Source organism: Patella vulgata, chromosome 3, assembly GCF_932274485.2.
Source record: "Patella vulgata chromosome 3, xgPatVulg1.2, whole genome shotgun sequence".
Lineage (NCBI taxonomy): Eukaryota > Metazoa > Mollusca > Gastropoda > Patellidae > Patella > Patella vulgata.
This window is the reverse complement of record NC_065881.2, coordinates 17,693,568-17,715,579: the sequence shown is the minus strand read 5'-3', so window position 1 is coordinate 17,715,579 and position 22,012 is coordinate 17,693,568. Positions and strand designations below refer to the sequence as shown.

Below are 22,012 nucleotides of genomic sequence, written 5' to 3'. Positions count from 1 at the left end.
CTGTAGCTCGTAGTATTTCTTTTAAGAATTGTAGATTACTGTCTACTGTAGTTTGCACAAATTGTAGTGTATACGCATTGTAGATCGCTGTCAATTGGTAGGTAGTATTCTCTAAGATTTGTAGATTACTACCTACTAGTACTAGCTTGTAGTATTTTGTAAGAACTGTAGATAACTAATAGCGTGTAGCATTTCGTGAGAATTGTAGATTAATACCTACTAGCTTGTAGAATTTTATGAGAAATGTAGATTACTATCTACATGTAGTAGCTTGTAGTAGAATTGTAGATTAATATCTAGTAGCTTGTGATATTCTATAAGAATTGTAGATTACTATCTATTGGTTTTTAATTATACGCCAACATTGAAATGTAGTCGTATATTGTCGTCGCCCCCGTCCGCCCGTCCGTCGATATTGTGGACGCTCTAGAGGCTAAAGTTAATATCCGATTGACTTTAAAATTATACACCGTGTTTAAGGTCATGAGACGAAGAAATCTATTGATTTTCAGCGATTTCAGATAATTACTGCCAGAGTTCATATCCGATTGACTTTAAATTGATACACAGTGTTTAAGATCGTGGGGCGAAGAAGTCTATTCATTTTCAGCGATTTTTGATAATTACTGTCGCAGTTATGGCCCCTGATCACTTAAAAAAAAATCTTGTGGATGCTCTAGAGGCTCAAGTTAATATCTGATTGACTTTAAATTTATACAGTGTTTGAGGTCATGAGACGAAGAATCCTATTGATTTTCAAAGATTTCCGGTAATTACTGCCAAAGTTATGACCCTTGATCACTTTGAAAAATCTTGTGACGCTCTAGAGGCTAAAGTTACCATCCGATTGACTTCAGATTGATACACAGAGTTTAAGATCTTGATACGAACAAGTAAATTTTTATGACTTGAACAGCTAAATTAAAAGTTTTGTATACTAAGCATTAGCATGGGGCAGAACTTTATAAAAACCAAACAAATTCTAATGGTTTTCTGATAATTACTTCATGAGTTGTTACTCTTAATCAGATTTTAGTGTATTATAAATGTTTCATTACCGAAAAAAGTAAAAATATGTGACAACACTTGTTGACTGCCCGGACGATTTAGCTGCTGTGGGCGTATGTTTCGTTGCCTGGCAACCCATCTTTTTTATAAGCCTATAGTCCATATTTGTAGATTACTATCTACTAGCTTATAGTATTTGGTTTTTTTTTATAAACCTGTATATAGCTTTTGAATACTATCAACTAGCTTTTAGTGTTTTAACCCCCTATATACATACCTTTTGCATGATCTATCTAACCTTTGTATGTTTACAGATGGTGGCTGTTGTTGATGGTAAACTCTATTGTGCTACATGTGGTTCAACACATTCCAGCAAAGTTAGCTTGCGGCGCCATTATAACGAAAAACATCTACAAACAAAATACCCTTGTCAGTTTTGTCGTAAGCAGTTTACCAGAAAATTTAGCCTACAGATTCATATCAAGAAACATCATTCAGCCAATTACAATTATTAAATTTGTCAAGAAACATCACCCAGTCAATTACTATAATTGAATTTATATCAAGAAACATTATCCAGTTAATTACTATCAATAGATTCCTATCAAGAAACATCATCCAGTTCAATGCCAATTAATATTATTAAATTTATGTCAAGAAACATCACCCAGCTGATTACTATCATTAGAATCACACCAATAAAACTCATTCAGCCAATTACTATCATTTAATTTATATCAAGAAACATCATCCATTCAAATGCCACTTAATTTATTAAATATAATTCAAGAAACCACACCCAGTTAATTACTATCATTAGATTCACACCAAGAAACAGCATGGTTTCAGACAGGTTGTGGAACCATCAGGTTCGGAGGTAGATCAGGCTGGTAGGGGAACTCATTTTCATACTGTGCCCAGTGTCACACTGCGCATGTGGGAATTCCCGCCGCTACACTCACAGATTATACATCAATTCAATTCACCCGTTCAGAAAAATTCAGACATTCATTCGGACTTAAGTATATTGGTCCACTTAAGTATCCGGTAAGCTTTTTCTGTGCCTTTGCAAGACAACATTGAACAGCGTTTTGAACCGAAATTTTTGTCATTTACATTTGTAATATGATTTGTCATCACTTATATACTTCTATACCCGGTTTCAATTTGAAGTGTTTGCGGAAACCGCCTGTTGCATAGCACACATAACCATCGAAATGATAAATGCCATATGTTAGTCTCAAAATAATCGAAGGATTGTGTTCATTAATTGAGCTATTTAATAATTCTGTTGGCTACTATCCCGATCGAAGTATTGTGTTCATTAATTGAGCTATTTAATATTTCTGTTGGCTACAATCCTGATCGTTGATGTGTGAGTTTTAATCCTATTTAAAAGATGAATATATATATTGTACTGTTTAGTATCGTTTTTATTTTAAATTGCACATACATCATAATTTTTTCAGTGCTTAGGGCTACTAAGGGTCTTAATAAGGCCTTGCTTTTATTATATTGTGTTTAAAAGTCTGCAATATATTTTGCAATAAACTTGCATTTTTATACACCCACATTTTCATGCTTCTAGTTGTCTGATAGTCGGTGATTAAGCTTTACTTCTGTCTTCTTTTAGCATTTTGTACATATTTAGATTGAGATGCTTATATATCTTGTGATTTAGTAATAAAGCATTCCATAACTCATAAATAAGTGGTATTTTAATTCTCCTGTCCGTTAAACTTTTTGGGACACAATAACTCTCCTAATTGAGCTGGCTGTCCGTCTGTCCGTCCGTCCGTCTTGTCTGTTTGTCTGTCCGTCACATATTTTGGGACACAATAACTCTCCTTCTAATTGAGCTAGAACGTTCAAACTTGGTGTAAGTGTTTATTAGATCAATGCCTTAGGGTAAGCAGAGATAAGCAATTTGATTGGTTGATGGGGGATCACGTGGCTAAGTGGGTAAGACGCTGGCTCGCTAGACTGGAGGTCGGGTGTTCGATCCCTGCATTGGCCGAGAAAGTTCATCCCGATTTTCCGGCGTGGTTTCCCCTTGTCAGTGATGCAGGGCGGAGGGCCTGACGAGGACAGCTGTCTAGTCGTTCGGATGGGACGAAAAACCGAGGTCCCGTGTACACATTGGCGTGCACGTAAAAGATCCCTTGGCAGTTGGAATTCGATATAAGAGTAGGCCGTAGTGCCGCTGCCCGAGCAAAATTTCCCTCATAGCACACTGTATTGCGTATGCCCGTCTTCATTAGCCCAGGTTAGGAGCAGAACAGTAGGACGTTAAACCCCATTTCATTTCATTGATTGGTTGATACTTTGGAACACGATAACTTTAGTTCTAATTAAGTGAGAGTGAAGATAAGAATTTTCTGCTTAGGGTAAGCAGAGATAAGCAAGTTGATTGGTTGCTGCTTTGGGGCACGATAACTTTGGTTTTAATTAAGTGAGAGTGATAAAACTCAGAGTATAGATTCATTATATCATTACCTTGACTAAGTTCGATGGTGAGAATTTTCTGCTTAGGCTAAGGAGCGATAAGCAATTTGATTGGTCAAGACTTTGGAACATAACAACTCTGCTTTTAACTGAGGTAGAATGTTTAAACTTGATGTAGATGTTCATTTGGTGAATGTCTCGACTGAGTTCAGCGATTAACATTTCGAGCGAAAGCTAAGCAGAACTACGCAATTTCATTGGTCGATGCTTTGGGACAAGATAACTTCGATTCTATCTGATAGAAAGTGATGAAACTTAGTCTAATTTGATAATCAGTTTATTGCTTGATACTTTTGAAAAAAATAAATGTGTGTCATCTATTTATTTTGGGATTTCGGCGGGAGACACCAGCCTCACTGTTGGCTTGTTAGACCCACAAAAGGTTGCCAGAGACATATTTCCTGATGAATGGAATTCGGATGCCGTGGTAGTCGAGCGGTCTGGGTGCTGAACTAGAATGTCTTGGGATTTAAATCTTCGCGAGTTTTATTCAAGCCGGGCTTTAACTTGTCAGGGGATGTTAAGGCGAATGTACCTAATGTACCGAATGTCATTCGGGAAGGATAAAAATTAAGGTATTCGGGCAAAATCCTCACTACTGCATATTACACATAGTCATAGAAATGATTATATCACACGTTAATCTCACGATTGCCGAAGTATTGTGTTGACGCGAAATTCCAATCACATAAGCAAAGTTCACTTGCTTTATATATCTAACTGAGCTAAATGACCGAAATACTGCGATGAGATTTGAAAGCCCATTTCACGAATTGATGTGTCCGACCCATCACCAGACATGAGTGAACTAAGACACCGATTCTAATCTTAAATTCTAATAAATTTCCAGACATGAGTGAACTAAGACACCGATTCTAATCTTAAATTCTAATACATTTCCAGGAATCTCTTTTTGGACTATCTTCTGTCATTTAAAATTGTGTCGACATTTAGACGTAAAAAAGGTATTCGTTCATTCGTCGGGCTTACAGTTACGGTGATTTCGCGAACAAGTTAAAACATCATGAGAACATCATTTATATAACGAGTTTTGTCATAAATCTGGAACCCCTATTAACATCCGCAAAGAGACAAGCTGAATTATTATCGATAAACAGCACAAGTACTTGATTGATTCAACAAAGACCGCTTACCATCATATTCTTATATGTAAAAGATATATCACCCGCCATTTTGTTTGAACATCTACGATGGACCGCAAGACATATTCGACCACTACGTCCCTATCTTTCCTTATGTGTTATTCGCAATATGACTTCCGGTTTGACAAGCATGGTTTTAATTTAGTGCCCGTGTCATTGATATACAATTTTATTATTGATTCCGTAGTCCGAGATCAATCCTCAATACGCAGTTATTAAGCCGAGGTGTGTGTGAGTTCTTTAATGTCAACTTGTTTGTTTTTCAGATGGCGACAATTAAAGATGGAAAATTCGTATGTGACCTTTGTGGGGCATCACAATCCAGCAAAGAAAGCTTAAGACGCCATTTTCAGGCAGTTCATCTTCAAAGACGATTTCTCTGCGATTACTGCGAGAAACAGTTTACGAGAAAATTAAATCTGCATGTTCACATTAAGAAATATCACCAATCCTTTTACCCGTCATAGACAACTTGAGCAAATAAGCATTAATGCATAGGCGTAGGAGCCCGATTAATTATTCTTTTTTTGAGGGGTGGGTGCGAAACTAAAATCTTAGAAAAATTACCCGCACAGAAGCCGGGTGTTTTTGAAAATTAACCGTTCCAGTCTGTGAGTACACCAACTCAAAAGTAGTCAAGCCAAATCCCACTCCAGCCAACCTGAATTCCAGACTGTTGCACCTACCTTCATCGGACAGCGTCACATGAAAAAGAAAATATTACGCCTTGGACAATCATTCAGCATCCAAAAACTGAAGCCGAGACTGAATTTCTTTCGCGACTTACATGTATTTAGTGACGGCTTGAGTATGCCGGAATAATTCGGGAAACGTCGATAGTCACTTTGTCGACTAACCCGAAAAAAATTACTCATGCCGAACATGTTTTACCCTTTTTCTTGGCCAGACTGTTATTTGCATTTGCAATTGAGCTATCCAGATTATTTCTGACGTTGCCGCCTCCTACGCCTATGTATTAATAGAATCCTGTGCTCGGTTTGTTTTTCAGCCTGGGTTCCCATTCTCGGTGCTGCAGGACGTTGGCATGCACTTAAAAGAAACCATGACAGGGCATTTTTTTCTTTTTATGCCGTACGCGTGTCTTAATTAGTTTGGACACACCATTTTATTTCATTTCATTTCATTTAACAGTTTTAACAGAGTAAAGGTTACAAGATAGATCGATTCCTTTCAGATTGTTGGTTATATGCATTATAAATATTAAAGGTTTTATCACATCTTGGTCATTTGTATACGCCCTGGTTGAAACATGGTAGCTTAAGCCCGATTCAGATTTTATAAGGACGACTATAGTATATTGTCGACACCTCTGTGGACCATCTGTCCTCCCGTTTATAGGAAGAAGACAAATTGATTTTTAAAGATTTCCAAGCATTACTGTTAGCGTTGGGCTGACAGGTAACAGCGTCTAATCTGTCGGCCTTGTCATTGGCGTGTCCGTTTAAAAGAACCCTTAAGAGTTAAGGTACGAAATAGGAGTAGGCCGTAGAGAAGCTGTGGGGTGAATAATTTCTCTCGTAGTACACTGCATCGCGTATGCCCGTCTTCATTATCCCAGTTGGTGTAGTAAGACGTTAAACCCCATTTCATTTTTCTCTGAACGGCAAGTCCTTGATACCTAAAGGCTGAAATTCGCCGAAAGACACCTTCTGTCTGTGTTTCGGAGTACTCAAATAATCTTTAAAATATATGGGCGGTACTGTTATTTAAGTCCAGATGCAGTTGCGTAGTAAGAGTTTGTGTCGGCTGGTTCTTGAGTTTGCACCCCCGCCCCTCACCATAATACAGTACAAATCAAACATACTTAAACTAATAAACAAAAAGCAGTGTTTAATGGGAATATACAACTTTGTTAGGTCCTTTCTATCTCTTTACTGTCACGAAATAAATTTGTTTTTTTTTCAGTACAGTAGACCTAAACTATCCACTCAAAGAAAACCTGTCCCCATATTGGTCGGAGTTTATAGATCAAAGCAATGCCTAAAATGCATAGAAATATATTGAAGTAGTGCTCTTAAAAATACTATAGATGAAAAATACTACCTCGAATTGCACACGCAACCATAGAAAGAAAAGAAATAACCAAATATTAGCCTGGAAGTGACCAGGGTATGCTGTTCATAATACTATATCCCCACCCCCTGTTTCCTATCCATTTCCATTTCCATTCCCGTCCATGATGAAAACTGAACATATATGCTCAACTCCAGTCTTGTTTAAAATAAATTTATTCCTGTAAATATCTCCAGGAAAAATTTATAAGCACCAAGTAGTGTCCAGGTCTATTTAGAATGTTTACCTTTTGTGAAACCATTTTGGTCGGTACATATCCTTTAAAGGAGCAAAGTTCTGTGATTTGTTTAATTGTCATTAATGGTCCACTGTGCGAGTTTGTCAGAGATGAAAAAAAGCTATTGACATCTAAACGTCAGAAAATATAGTCTAAAATAACAGTTTAATTACGTGTATCTATATTATTTATACTGTAAATGAGCATTGGTAAGATTCTGTTACACAGACAAGGGCAATAAATCTAAAAGTTTTTGTCGTAAACTGTTGTAATTTGACTTGTTCTCCAAAATAATTGGCAAAAAGAACATATATTTAAAGTAGATCAGATGATACTTTTTGCTGTTACACCATTTTACAAGATTCTACAAAAACAACCATGGCTATAACCCAAGAGGTAATTAAAGAACATTGGTGAAATTTGTTAGACTTCTTTTTTATCATATAAAATAGATGGAATTGCGATGATAATTTATGTCGCTAGAGCGTTCACGTGAGTCTGCAAGATCACCGAGGGTCATAAATCTAGATATAAGTTTCATTAATCAGAACAATCCATATAAAGCAGAACGGGTGATTGTACTTGTTGCAAGAGTGTTCACAAGATTGAGCAATGGCATAAGCTATAGAATCAGTTAACAGAAATTGTTGAAATTCGTTAAGATTCTTCGTTTCATTAATCTTAAAAAAAAGATATACCTTTACAGCAGGTGAATATGTTATTTTGGTGCTAAAGCGTTCAAAAGATTCTAGAAAGGAAACAAGGGCCATAACTTTAGAAATAATTAAAAAAGATCGTCGTATGAGTTGTCACTAATCGGAGCATATAAATATCAAGTTGATAACACTTGTTGCTAGAGGGTTTAACACAATATTGCAAAGTGATCAAGGGGTATAATTCTAGGAGAAATTAATGGTACTCGATTGGTTTCTGTTTATGTCACCAGTCTGAACAATGCAGAATGGATGATAACATATGTCACCACGACGTTCATAAAATTGAGAAAGGAATCGAGGACAATAACTGTGAAAGTTATTATCAGAAATTTTTTTATTCGTCTCACAATATAATTTGAACAACATTTGATAAATTTTAAAATTATCGGACGACACAATTAATATAGACGTAGAGTGTTTATAAGAAATTGGGGGATTGGATGGCCGAATGGTTAGCGCGTGCTCGTTGTATCATAGGGTCTGTTATAGAGTTAATTGGCGTGGTTCCGTTTCTCGGGTTGTACTTGACAAGTAGTAGGCTCGACTATCCAACCTCGTGGGTTTTCTCCGGGTCCTCCGGTTTCCTGCCACTGCTAATGACCCATACGCGCTAGCGAATTGTTGAAATAAAATTGAACCATATAATGTTAGTTCCGAAATGACCTAGTCTGTGTTGAGTGAACGTTAAACCGCATCTCTCTCTCTCTCTCTCTCTCTCTCTCTCTCTCTCTCACACACACACACAAGAAATTTTGGACGACGGACGAACTGACATTTGCAAGATATCTATCTTCAATACAGATGTATTAAAATGGAACAAATCTCTTTTTATTATTTGTCCGAATTTAAGTACCTTCAGCGCGAACTTGTCGAAATTTCAATGTATGAGCGTATGTATATCAAAATGTCCTTTTTTTCTTGAAAGTAACCACTTAAACATGCATTATGCAAGAGCTAAATCTGATTATTGCAAGTCTTAATTGAGGCTTCAGATGTTATAGAAATTATAAATTAGATCTTTATTTAAACAACAAGACCAAAATCAAATCTGTAGACCCACGGATGGCTCGGCTACAGCTCGGATTTAAATAGGATTTCACTAATTGATTAAATCAAATAAGGGGTAATCTGATGAAAATACGTCAGTTAGATCGAGGCTAAATGATAGAGTGTACTTAGCGAGGCCGCTATAAAGCGTTTCCGTATGCCATTGAAAACTTTACTTGATAATCGAGATATGTAGGTGGAGTTAACGCCTGTCAATCAAACGGTGAAGACACATTTCGCTACCATTTCTAGGCAAATATTACAACGATGATAACTATGTTCAGAATAAAGTAATTTGACTGAATTTTTCAATATATTCTTCTTTCATCATCTACTTTTGAACTGTTATAGCAAGAATGACCAACTCTCAATAAAAATCTCCCATAATGTATCTTTAAGCGTCAATTTTACGTATGAAATAAAAACGGCCAAAATGACCAAATTTACGCACAGATTTTGCATGTGTTTGCTTTGCATGCTTTGCATGCTTTGTTTCATAATTTCATTATTTTCTTTTATTTTCTGTTTCAGGTTGGTGTCCTTACCTGTTCCGCATGTGGTAAAACTTATCAAACCCAGTGTGGACTAACAGAACATTTTAAAAACATACATCTCAACATATCAACTGGACACACGTGTAGTCTTTGTGGTAAAACCTTCCCTAGAAAAGGACGCCTTATACATCATATTAAACGCCACCATTCTGATATTGTTAAACACATGGGCATTAAATAATCCATTAATATGTACGTGATATGTTAATAAACCCAAATAAAGTTCAGACTTATTGTTCGGAGAGCTTCCCGAACACAGGGGTCTCCAACCATAACATCCCGAGGTCCACAAAGCTTAACCCAGGAGGGCCCGGGGGCTCAACCTTAAAAGAAAATAAAAAATAAAATAGCAGCGCATTACCTTTAGGGAAAGGGGTGGTGACCCGCGCATGGATTGCATTTTTTGCGTAATTATTGAGCCCCCCTCCCCGGACTCGAAAACGTAACAGCCACCTTTCAAATGCTCAGTAACCAGGAAGGCCCGATGTTGGTCGAGAAAGATCCTCTAGGTGCTTTTTTAATACTGGTATCTCTCTTGTTAATTCTGGCAAGGAAAAACGTCTAATCGTTCGAATGGGGCGAACAACCGATCCCCTGGCAGAATGGCGGACGCAGGATATTGATTAAAGTTTTAAGGTTTGGTGTGCCAATGATGATTTGTTGCTATATCTGGAAACGAAAATAACATTCAATTTCATCAGCTACATCAAAAGGATCAAGTTAAACGTGTCATAAAAACAAATTAATACATGAACATTTTATAATGTTGTTTAGGGGTGAATGTGGTGGGGGTGGGGGCGCCAGGCCACGTCTGTCACAAAATTCGGTGTTCCAAATTAACAATTTTAGCCTGTGTAAGTAAACTAAACCGTTTTTAAGCTTAGGTGCGTAGTAATGATCCGATATAATTGTCGAAGCCATTAACGCTTTCTTAAAGCACAAGAGTCGCCCGTGTAGCATATAAAATTATAATTTGAAAGAAGATATAGATCGACCACCACCTATAAATTTAGGTCTTTGGACGCATTGAACGATTTACCCCTATAATTAATGTATTTTGCTGGCGGAGGATCTTCAGTTACATTTTGTATGTGCTATGGTACACAAACAGGTCTATTAATGTAATTTTCCGGTGGGGGCGTTTGGTATGTTTTATGGTACACAAACAGGTCTACCAGCTCATTTAATTGAGCCTTTAAGGTTTATGGACGAAAGGACCCATTATATCCTTATACAATGTATGTGGAGAGTGAGAGAGAGGCGGGGGGGCTAACATATGGTTCAATTTTATTTCAATAATTCGCTTGCGCGTAGGTGTGTTTGGCAGTGGGAGGAAATCGGAGGACCGGGAGAAAACACACGAGGTTGGTCAGACGACTCTACTCCTTGGCACATACAACCGGGGAATCGAAACCACGCCAGTTGACTCAATGTATGTATTTTGCTCATGGGGTCGAGTTCCTTTACAGACCCGGGGTTCGATACCGATGTTGGCCAGGAAAGTTCCCCAGAAATTCCCAACGTTGTTCCTCCTTTTCATTGATGCAGGATTGGACGAAAAACCAAGCACGCAAAAAAAAAACCACATTGACAATTGAAATTCGAAGACATGCGGGTGAACAAAATTTCTCATGTCACACTGCAGTGCGCATGTCCGTCTTCATTATCTAAGTTGGTGCATACATTTGGACGGGGGGGGGGGGGTTGGATGGCTGAATGGTTAGCGTGCGCGCGCTGTATCATAAAGTCTGTCATTGAGTCGACTGGCGTGGTTTCGAATCCCCTGTTGTACGTGACAAGGAGTAGGGTCGCCTGTCCAACCTCGTGGGTTTTCTCCGGGTCCTCCGGTTTCCTCCCACTGCTAAAGACCCCTATGCGCAAGCGAATTATTGAAATAAAATAAAAAAACATGTATTAGTCCCGAAATGACCTAGTTTGTGTCGAGTGGACGTTAAACCCCATTTCTCTCTCTCTCTCACATTTGGACGGTTAAACACCGATTCCATTTTAATTCATTCTTATCGGTGATGCATTTATTGAGGTGTGAGTAACAGCACTGTCAGGGAACAAATTCACGTATATTTTATAACCGGAATACCCGGGAAAAACCCACGCGGTTAATTAAGCGATTCTACGTCATTGCCCAATTAAAGGATATATTTAAATGACACCAACAGCACAGCAGGTGGGTTTTTTTCAGCGTAGAATGCTAATGGGAGGAAACGGATGTTTGACTGCTACAGGGTTTCTAACGTAACGTAGAATTTACTAACAAAATGGCTGATGTTTGATTGTGTTAGTTATAAAGTAGAAGTAACTAACAAAATGGCTGATGTTTGAATGTGCTAGTTATTAAGGAGAATTTATTAAATATGGCTGATGTTTGACTGTTCTAGTTAAGAATTTCTTAACAAAAAAGTTTGACTATGCCAATGTAGAATTTATTAACAAAATGGATGATAGACTGTGCTAGATATAACGAAATGGCTGATGCTTGACTGTGCTAGTTTTAAAGTAGAATTTATTAACAAAATCTTCCTTTATTTAACCATAGGTATAGGTGGATAGATCCTTCCAGTTCGTGAGGTCCAGTACAGGAAGTGCGTAATTATCATTACATGATACCACCTTCGTTTTATAACTGAAGTGAACAAGAACGATTTATTTTACAACCTTTACAGAATATTTTAAGACATGCTTTCAGTGATGGATAGAGAAGTAACATTGCTGGTTTTTGAGGATTATCCCGGAAAAAGTTCCACGGATTTTGCCAGTCTGGTTTTACTTGTCAGTGTTGCAGGACAAGAGCCCTGGCAACGAAAAGCGTCTAAAACCAAGAATTACCCACGTATGCATTGGCTAAAACAAATCTCGACCAACGCCACGATCAAACTCGTGCACAAAGCGTCTTTAAAATGAATTAATATAAAACAAACAGTTATTCAATATAGTGCGAAATATCGTGCACAAAGCTTCAACATGTGCTATTAGCTAATCTATAGTGAACAGTGTCGGATTTACTGATAGACTTTACAGGCAGAAGCCCAGAGCCCCAAGATCTAGGGGGCCTCCAGCCAAGGGGTATAATATTTCTGCCACTGTCATAATCTTTTCTTTCACGCATCTTCCTCTAATCGCGAAGGTGGGGATTGGGAAGAATCCTATTCAATTAAATCTGGCATTGAAAATGACTATTACCTTTTAGGATGCAGGAAAGCCTGCCTTGGTACGTTCCTCACTTTGGTAGTATAACATAATACCCTGGCCATGCTCATATCTTTAATTGCCTTTACTTGGTCTGAGCAAGAAAATAAACCACTTAGAAATAATGTATTAGGATGCATATAACGAACTTGTAAAGAAACCAACAAATTAATTAGATAAATACAACCAGTCCATATTTACGAGGAGGGTGTATATAAGCGGTGGGCACACCAGCCGAATGATTCGGCCCAATCAAACTGCTCCGAAATTCGCCTAGTATGTTCAGTGCCACAACAAAAGCTTAAAAGCTGAGATGAAGCCGTCAGTTACGTGAACCTAACAATCGATTTTCAAATGGTTTAGGCTTCAAAAGTAAAGCTTCCGGTGATAACTCCACGTACGTTACTCTGGACAAGGATTTTATTTTTCAAACGAAGGCTTCTATACTGTTATTTTCTTGATCTGGTTCGGGTGATTTTGCTTTGATTGGTTCTGAACTGTGCAGTTCATGAACGGAAACATTTGTTTGCGATATCATCTTAGATGAAAATAGGCGCAAACCCGCATTATTAATACTAAACTATATGTATACGTACGTCTAGTCAAAGCAGATGGGTTATAAAGATGATAATTATGATAAGATGGTGATTGAAGGTTCTCAAACCAATATCGGTCGCCATATTTTATGTTAAAAAATTGTTGACCTATGATACAAGCAAACGTTGGGCCAACAACACCATCAGGCACAGCAGTTTCTGTCACACCACCGATGTATAGATCCACATCATCCGGGTGTCTGTAAGACCAGATTAATAGCAAGGCTATATTAATAACATGTATAATAACTCTATATTAATAACTCGGATAATAACCCTATATTACTAGCATGGACAATTATAGTATTTTAATATAGTATTATTATCCATGTTATTAATATAGCATGGATAATAACCCTATATTCATAACATGGATAATAACCCTATATTAATATCTCTGATAGAATAATAAATAGGATAATTAATAACTCTATATAAATATCCATGGGTATAACCAATAACAAGGATATTACCTCTATATTAATAGCTATGGGTAATAACCCTATATTAACACCCATCGGCAATAACCCTATATTAATAACATGGATACAAAATTCTATATTAATCACCATGGATAATTACCCCATGTTAATACCATGGATAATAACCCTATTTTAATAACATGGATAATAACTCAATATTAATATCCATGGATACACGGTCTTGTTTTCAGCTAATGAAAAATCAGTTGAATATTTTTGAATTAATATCTTACAAATTAATGAAAATTTAATCAAACAAATTTCGAGAAAATTATTTATATAAGTTGTTTTCATTATTCATTACCTGTAAGCTCTGGCCAAAGCTCGAACTTGTGCCGTACTGCCATCAAACCGGATAGGTCGCAATCCACAGAATTTCCTGTATTCATTGTAAGGTGCCAAACCGTGGTCTCTGCCCCTCTGTGTATTAATGGCCGGCAAATCCATACCAGCTTTTAAAAGTGTTTCAAACAACCTATTTTTGAGTCCATTACCGAATATCTGATCAGCGTCTTGACTTGAATCTATCAACATGCCTTCCACAAGAAGATCTAAACCCCTACCTGTAATTACGAAGTACTGGAAGTTGACAAATTGTAAGTTATGTCTAGTTTCCGACAATTCAGACGGAAGGATATAAAATGAAAAACAAAACAAACCCCAACTGCCCCCTCTAATGTTGATTAGCTGTGAGAAAACACAAATTTCCAAATTGTTAGAAAGACAAATCAATTTTATGATTCCAAACAGTAAGTGACAAGATTTTCAAATCGAATGCGGGGGATATTGTGATTTTGGAAAATCTTAAATTATTCCTCGATCGTTAAAATAAAAAATGAATCAATACTCTGTAAATTTGCACAGTTCTATTTTTTAGAACCAATGACACCATTAAGCAAATAAAATGAGGTGTTGGATGAATTAGTAACGAAGTACTAAAAAGGCTTACTTACCTTTAAAATCGTAGATCACGAATGGTCTCATGAACATGTCTACTATGGGTAAATGTTTGTTTCCATATGTCCATTCGTTGGGTACGGAAGAATGACCATATCGAAAGGCGGCTGTTGAAAAGGCATTGATGATCCTTGGATCTATATGTGGGTTGTACTTATGCCATGAGTTGGTATCCGACCTTAACCTGCAAAAGATTCATATCTTATTTAACGGTGTGACGCAAAATGCAATCATTTGAATCCAGTGCCTTAGGCTATTCGACTTATTAGGCCCCGCCCAATCCCACACCCTCACGACTAGAGGAAGATGAAAGTGTGTTTTAAACACAATTGAGCAAGCCGATGATGACGGATGTTCGATGCTACAGTATGTATAAGAAGGGTTTTGAAATTATCAATATTATACACTTTGTCCAGAGATCATACTAGTTATTATGTCCCTAGGCTTCAGCCTTCCAAGCCTATAGGTAAATCCGGCGTTGGCTGTATCTTTTATAAAGCGACATCTGTCCAATGACCATCACTGAGTAAGACGTTGGCTCGTTGGATACCATTTTCTATCCCACGGGTGTTGGCCGGAAAGTTCACAGGGTATTTCCGACGTGGTGACAAGGGCAGCGTTTACTAATTCGGATCAGACGTAAAATAACCCCTCGGTTACAAAATAAGAGAAGGCCGTAGCGTCACTCCCCTGGCCAAATTTCACTCATTGCATACAGCATGCCGTTGGGCTTTATGTCAGTGTGAGGACCCGGATAAAACCAGATAGGTTAGGCTGGCGATCCTACTCCTTGTCATGCAAAGGTGTGGTATCGAAACCGCGCCATTAGACTCAATGACAGACCTTATGATCTAAAGTTAGCGCTAACCAATCAGCCATCCAATCAACCAATTTCTTATGAACAGTCTACATACTATAGCCCCGTTTACACTTGACCGCAACAAGCGTGCCGTTCTCGGCGCGGTACCAGGCCGCGATAAATTTCAGGAAACTGACATATATACATTACTCAAAAATAACCGGTCTCGGAACCGTGTCAGGCACGCCAAATGTGGAACCATTTCATCCCCAAGCGCCCCCAAGCACCACCATATTTTATGTGTAATGACTGTACCTAAATTTCCTGGCCGCTTCTGTTCCAACAACCAACGGTAGCCATTCATTGTAAGTAATGTGCTGTAAAATAGCCGCTACTATTGTTCTCGTTTCCTGAAATATCCGCTCGTCATTCCATCGTGGATTTATTCGTCGGAGCTGTCTCGCTATCCGGTTGTGCATTCTAAGAAATATTGTATGATACGCAGTGAGACCCGGGTGTTCGTCAACTCTTGGGTCACCTGTAAGAAATTGACGTTAGAATTTCTCAATGGCTGATTTTATTTTATGACACATTAGTGAAGAAAATGAAATGAAATGGGGTTTAATGTCCTACTGTTTTGCTCCGAACTGGGCTAATGAAGACAGGCATACGCCATACAGTGTGCTATGAGGGGAACTTTGCCCGGACAGCGGCACTATGGCCTACTCTTATATCGAATTCCAACTGTCAGGGGATCTTTTACGTACACGCCAATGTGCACACGGGACTTCGGTTTTTTGTCCCATCCGAACGACTAGACAGCTGACAAGAGGGAACCACGCCAGAAAGCCAGGATGAACTTTTCTCAGCCAATGCAGGGATAGAACAGCTGACCTTCTGGTAGGGTGACCCACCATAAATAAATATCTCCAAATATCTCGACAATTACGCCACAATATTTATATATATGCCAAGCCTCAAATCAGTTTCACACAATTATAGTCACTAAATAAACGATCATGTTGTACTTAATAAGCTATGACCATTAATCATCTAAAAATAATAGACTGAAAACTGGTTCCAAGTTGCGTCCATAACATCCAGACACTTTTGAGTAAAAGAGCGGTTACGTGCCCTTGTTTTGAAATTAGTCTCGCTTAACCAGTCTATCGACCATTCTACGTCTGATTGACAGGTCGGGATAATCAAGACTACTTTTTTACGAAATATAACAGAAAGCTAGAACAAGAAATTGAATTTAGAAATAAGCACTTTAGACAACTCAACAATTGTTTTAAGAAACTTGTAAAAGTAAAATGAAACTACTGCTAGTATCATGTTCCTGCTAAAGAAAGCGATTCAGAGATAGTATTTGTACTAAACCAAAAGATGCCGCTCTTAACGGTACAGTTAATGATAAAGCAATTTAAAAAATAAAACAAACGTAATTACTATTATAATACTAAAGCTGCTGTAATAACCAAGAAGCTAAATTTTACTGCTATTCAAAATCGTCAACAATAGATTTTTTACGGCTGTAATAGTTGATATAATTGTAGAGAATTGCACGTGCCATGGCTATTTATCGACTCAAAGCGAGTGCGGGGTAGTCAGAAATCAGTTCGAGACACGCAACTGAAGCGTGCACATTTAGCCGTGTCGAGACCAACTTTCTGTAAAGTGCACGGGTCACCCTACTTCTGGCTAGCGAGCCATCGTCTTACCCACTTAGCCACCGTGCCCCCTTAAATTAGTGAAGCATCGGGTCATCATTCTACTTAGCAATAAAATAGTTTTTTGAAGTCAGCAGTCGAATATTAACCAATTTCCGTAAGATAACTAGTCAGTAGTTTCGAAAACTATGCATGTAGCCAATTATGTTTATTACAAAATTCCCCAAATACTCATGTTAATTCCCGATATCAAAGTGAATACGAAATCCCAATCATAAACTTACCAGCAAGTGAACAACGATCAGCATCGGTTCTTTTATTACAAACACCATCTGGATTTGGTGGTAACATACCATATTTACTTACTTTCATCAAACCTTAATAACACAATTATACATAATATGTCATAGATGCTATAATAACATAATAATATATTTTATAGGAATTATAATAACACAGTAATATATATGTTATAGACAAAATAATAAGACAATGATATTTATGTTATAGACATAACACAACAATATATGTTATAGACATTATAATAACACAATATATGTTATATACAATAACAACACAATGAAGGATGTAAAAGACATTATAATAACACAATAATATATATGTTATGTACATTATAACAACACAATAAGATATGTTATATACATTATGAACATTATATTAACACAATAATATATGTGTTATAAACATTATGAACGTTAATATATTTTATAGACATAAACCTTATGAACCTTAAAGGGCCAAATCTGTTTATTTTGGATATTTTTTCTATTATATAAACCAGACCACGAGTTATATAACAACTTTTCTTGATTCTAGTGTAGTGAATGCAAATAAAACGAAATTTTGAACTGTATTAAACAAAATGAAACATAATCTGTGTTTTAATCAACCCCAAGGCGATTCACAATTATATATTCATGGAATTTCTGCCGGAGGGACGTAATTAGCCAGTGAAGATGACAATCTTCTGAATAAGCTTAGATCAAGCTTTTGATATTGACACTAATTTATTAGTTTCTCGCCAATCCCATAAACATATAAAGACACATATATGTTTTTATCTTTGTATAAAATTTTAGACGATTCTTAAGATATGATGCTTTAATTAACTGAACTTAATTGATGGCTCGATGATTAAGTCCCATGTTCGATCCCAGTGGGGTGGGGTGAATGTCCGAATGATTAGCGCTTGTGCGTTGCATCATAAAGTATGTCATTGAGTCAACTGATGTGGTTTCGATTCCACGGTTGTACGTGACAAGGAGTAGGGTCGCCTGCCCAACCTCGTGGGTTTTCTCAGGGTTTTCCGGTTTCCTCCCACTGCTAAAGACCCTTACGCGCAAGCGAATTATTGAAATAAAATTGAACCATAATATGTTTGTCCCGAATTGACCTAGTAGACGTTTCCCTCGGCACACTAAGCCGAAAGGAGCAGAAAAGGAGGACTTTAAACCCATTTCATTTCAACTTCCATTTAATATGTGAACAAAACATCTAATTTAATCAGATTTGTCTGCATGCTTAATATTTCAGGTAATATAGATCAAGATTGGTAAGGGTTATACATGTATCTCACCATCTTTAAACAGCCTAAGCTTGTCCAGTCTTTCATCATTGTTACCGTAAACATTGCTACCATCTACAAACGATGTCAGAATATTCTTTTGTTCTCGAACAGCTAGAAGAATAAAATTGTTCAAGTAAATGCTTCGGATAGTAAAATGACTAATATTGTCGATGAAAGCTGAAGCCAGTCAGGAAACTGGGAGGGTTGGGTTTAAAGTGATAGAACTAATAATAAAAATAACTCACGAGATTGACATTTTAAATCCGGGTCTTCGACTTCCATAGATCTTACTAAGTTCATACAACGTCTTGGTTTTAAAAAGTTATCATTTACAGGTATCTCGATAGGAAAACATGGTCCACTGTAAGATAAAGTAGAAAATTTTCATCTGGGAAGCCGAGATGGCACAGTGAGTAAGGCGCTGACTCCCTAACCAGGATTTCCTGGGTTCGCTCTTGGTGTTGGTCGAGAATGCTTCTTGGGATTTGTCAGTGTTGCAGGAGGCAGGGGTGACAAGGAGCAGTGCAAAGTCGTTCGGAAGGGCCGAAAAACCTTGACCCCGTGTACACATTTGTGTGTACGTAAAAGAACCCTCGACACAACCCTCGAAAACCTGAAAAAAATGCATTCGAATTCGAATATCACACTGAATGGCGTATGTCCGTCTCCATATGACCATCCGGTGCAGAAATTTAGGACGTTAAACCCGATTCCATTTTATTTCATTTCATTTTAAACAAGGAAATAAATAACATATTACCTAATGGCGGAAACATCCCAGTTCTCAATAAACTCCTCTGTACAACACTGGATAGCCTTTCCATCAGCATCTTAAGGTACAACAAACACAAATAAAACTACAATACCATTATATACTACCAAATGGTGCACAAATCAGAAATGTCCTCCAGTATAATTGTTCGAAAACTGTGATCGAATGGACACTAACCCTCACATGTTTTAGCAAGGCGAATAACTGCGTATAAATTTTGCAGAAAATAGACGAGATGCTATCAACAATGGCCTTTGAATTGATGTCGCTGAACAGAGGGTTTCGGTCATTTTGAAATGGAGTGTAAGCTAAACACGACGCATTGGTCATTTTGAAATGGAGTGTGAGTTAAACTCGTCAACACGATACTTTGCTCATTTTGAAATGGAGTGTGAGTTTAACTCTCGTCAACACGATGCTTTGGTAATTTTGAGACTAACATAATAGAGTAATGCGAGGGAAAGCGATAGTTCTATCAACTCTTCTTCAAATTATAGCTATCAGGGGTTCGTTTGTAAGCATGTGGAACTCTTCTTGCTATTGCTGTTTAAGCTATTGTATAGTTTTACCTGCTGTGGGCGGAGAAAAATCTATATCATGATCCAGAAATTGACCATAGGTTTGAAATAGATTCGTAAAAATAGTTCTCATGGGTGTATTCACTTCGCTGGTAAGTACTTCATTGGTAACGCGCCTTGTACTAGGTAGTGGCCATCCTCCTACCCCTTTTGTTCTGGGGGAATTAAATCCTGTTCGAAAAAACAAGGAGATTAAAAAAAAAATAAACATTTTATTTGAGGGGATGTCCGATGCCCCTTCCCCTATCTCTTTCGCTTTCGGGTAATGAAATATATATTCCAAAGAGTAAAAACACTCTTCACTTTTTTGAGAAAATGAAAACATTTTGTTTGTTAGAATCCCCCCCCCCTCCCCTCCCCTCGGGGAAAATGATAATAGAAAGCGCGTCGGTGATGGGCATGAGTGTATACGCCGCCGATTCTACAAGATGTCTGTCTATAGTCACTCTATAGGATTAGGGCACCGTCAGCGAAACAACAAGAATTCGTTTGCAAGTGGAAGCATTAATTAGACCAGACTGGTGTGTTTGAATCGATGGTTTGAGTCATTTGGGATCCCTGCAACGGGTTGGGAACGGACATATTTGGGTCTGAGAAAGGGCACTTTCAGCAGTAGAAAAGGGCACTGTCGAAAATTAAGGGGGGGGGGAGCGCGCGCCCCTCGCGCCCCCCTTAAATCCACCTCTGCAAATATTGTATTATTATTGTACTGTTGTTCTCTATGATTATTTCTATGGTATATATATATAAATTTTATAGGTGTTTAGTATCTTATGATATATTCTGAACTACTTTGCTTAGGTATTCAATCTCCCATAATGTATCGCTAAGAATTTATCGGAAGTGAAATTCACTGTTGTAAACGTACGTAGTGTTAAGTACAAATTTATTATAGAACTCCTCCAGAAGTGTGAATCGTACCAAAATCTTGCATAACTGTATGTGTCTGAAGGAATTATAAATATAGTAAAACCAAACTTGGACTTTGTGAAATTATTCCGTGCAGCCAGAAACGAACCAGCGAAAGAAATAAACAAGATAGTCCTAGCCACTAGACAAACGATCTAGCCAGAAGAACCAGTGATTGTAGACCGTTTTCACAACGGGCGTACTAGAGGGGTTGAGATACACCCATATCTGGTCCCTCGCAAGGGGTTAAAGATTCTCGACCTTCAATCGAGGAAAGTAACCGACAAGGTTACAACTACCACTTTAAAGTGAAAGTAACCCACAATCTATATTTAAATAATAAAGCTAAGTTTATAGATATTAAGTAAAGTTAAGGCTTACCGTCGTCGTAACAGTTGGGTAAAATTCTTCTTACTTGCGTCAAAGAAGATCCCCAAATAGGATTCTTCAGGTTGTTACAAGTAGCATCAGTACGGCGATATCTCTCGAAACGACTACATTCTATATTAGGATTGGAACATGGTCTAGGTATTACATGGCGCTTTTCTCTATAAACCGGCGTTTCCTCATTATTGTTATCAGCTGAAATGACAAGGAATGAAGGAATGAACCCGAAAAAAGTTAATTATTATAAAATATGAATAAATGATATGAAATGGGGTTTAACGTCCTACTTTTCTGCTCCGACTGAGCTAATGAAGACGGTCGTACGCCTGGACAGCGGCGCTACGGTCTGCTCTTATATCGAATTCAACTGTCAAGACATCTTTTACGTGCACGCGAATGTGTTAACGGTACTTTGGTTTTTCGCCCCATCCTCCGCCCTGCACCACTGACAAGGGAGTACCACTAAGTACATGTATATTCCAGATGAACTTTCTTGGCTAACACCCGGATCGAACACGGGACCTCCAGGTTAGCGTGCCAACGTCCTATTCATCGTGGCTCACAAAATGTTAAACTAAATTACATTTTTACATGAACTAAATTTTTTTTTAGAAAAAAATAAGTTAGATAAAAACCACCCGAAAAAAGCTTCAACAAAACAATTAAACAAATCTTTACGTTTACTAAAGATTGTACAACGGTTCAAGTGTTGTATTTTTTTTTTATGAATAAAAGTTCTTAAAATTTGGCCAAAAATAACCTT

General features: G+C 37.6%; 1 protein-coding gene across 4 annotated transcripts in view; it reads left to right on the top strand.

Moving 5' to 3' along the window:
- The window catches only part of LOC126815655 (polycystic kidney disease protein 1-like 3), an 87,049-nt gene extending 77,518 nt beyond the window's left edge, over positions 1-9,531 (top strand). The window contains exons 5-6 of one of the 4 annotated variants that reach the window (XR_007678020.2): positions 4,943-6,806; positions 9,282-9,421. Coding sequence is in view for 2 of the 4 variants with exons in the window: in XM_050541426.1 (XP_050397383.1) it covers positions 9,282-9,485 (204 nt within the window). In the remaining 2 variants the exon portion in view is untranslated. Of the gene's footprint in view, positions 1-1,322; positions 2,627-4,942; positions 6,807-9,281 lie in introns of those variants that run through there. The other 3 variants (XM_050541426.1, XM_050541432.2, XM_050541435.2) reach the window with 3 other exon arrangements.
- Positions 9,532-22,012: the final 12,481 nt, after the last annotated feature.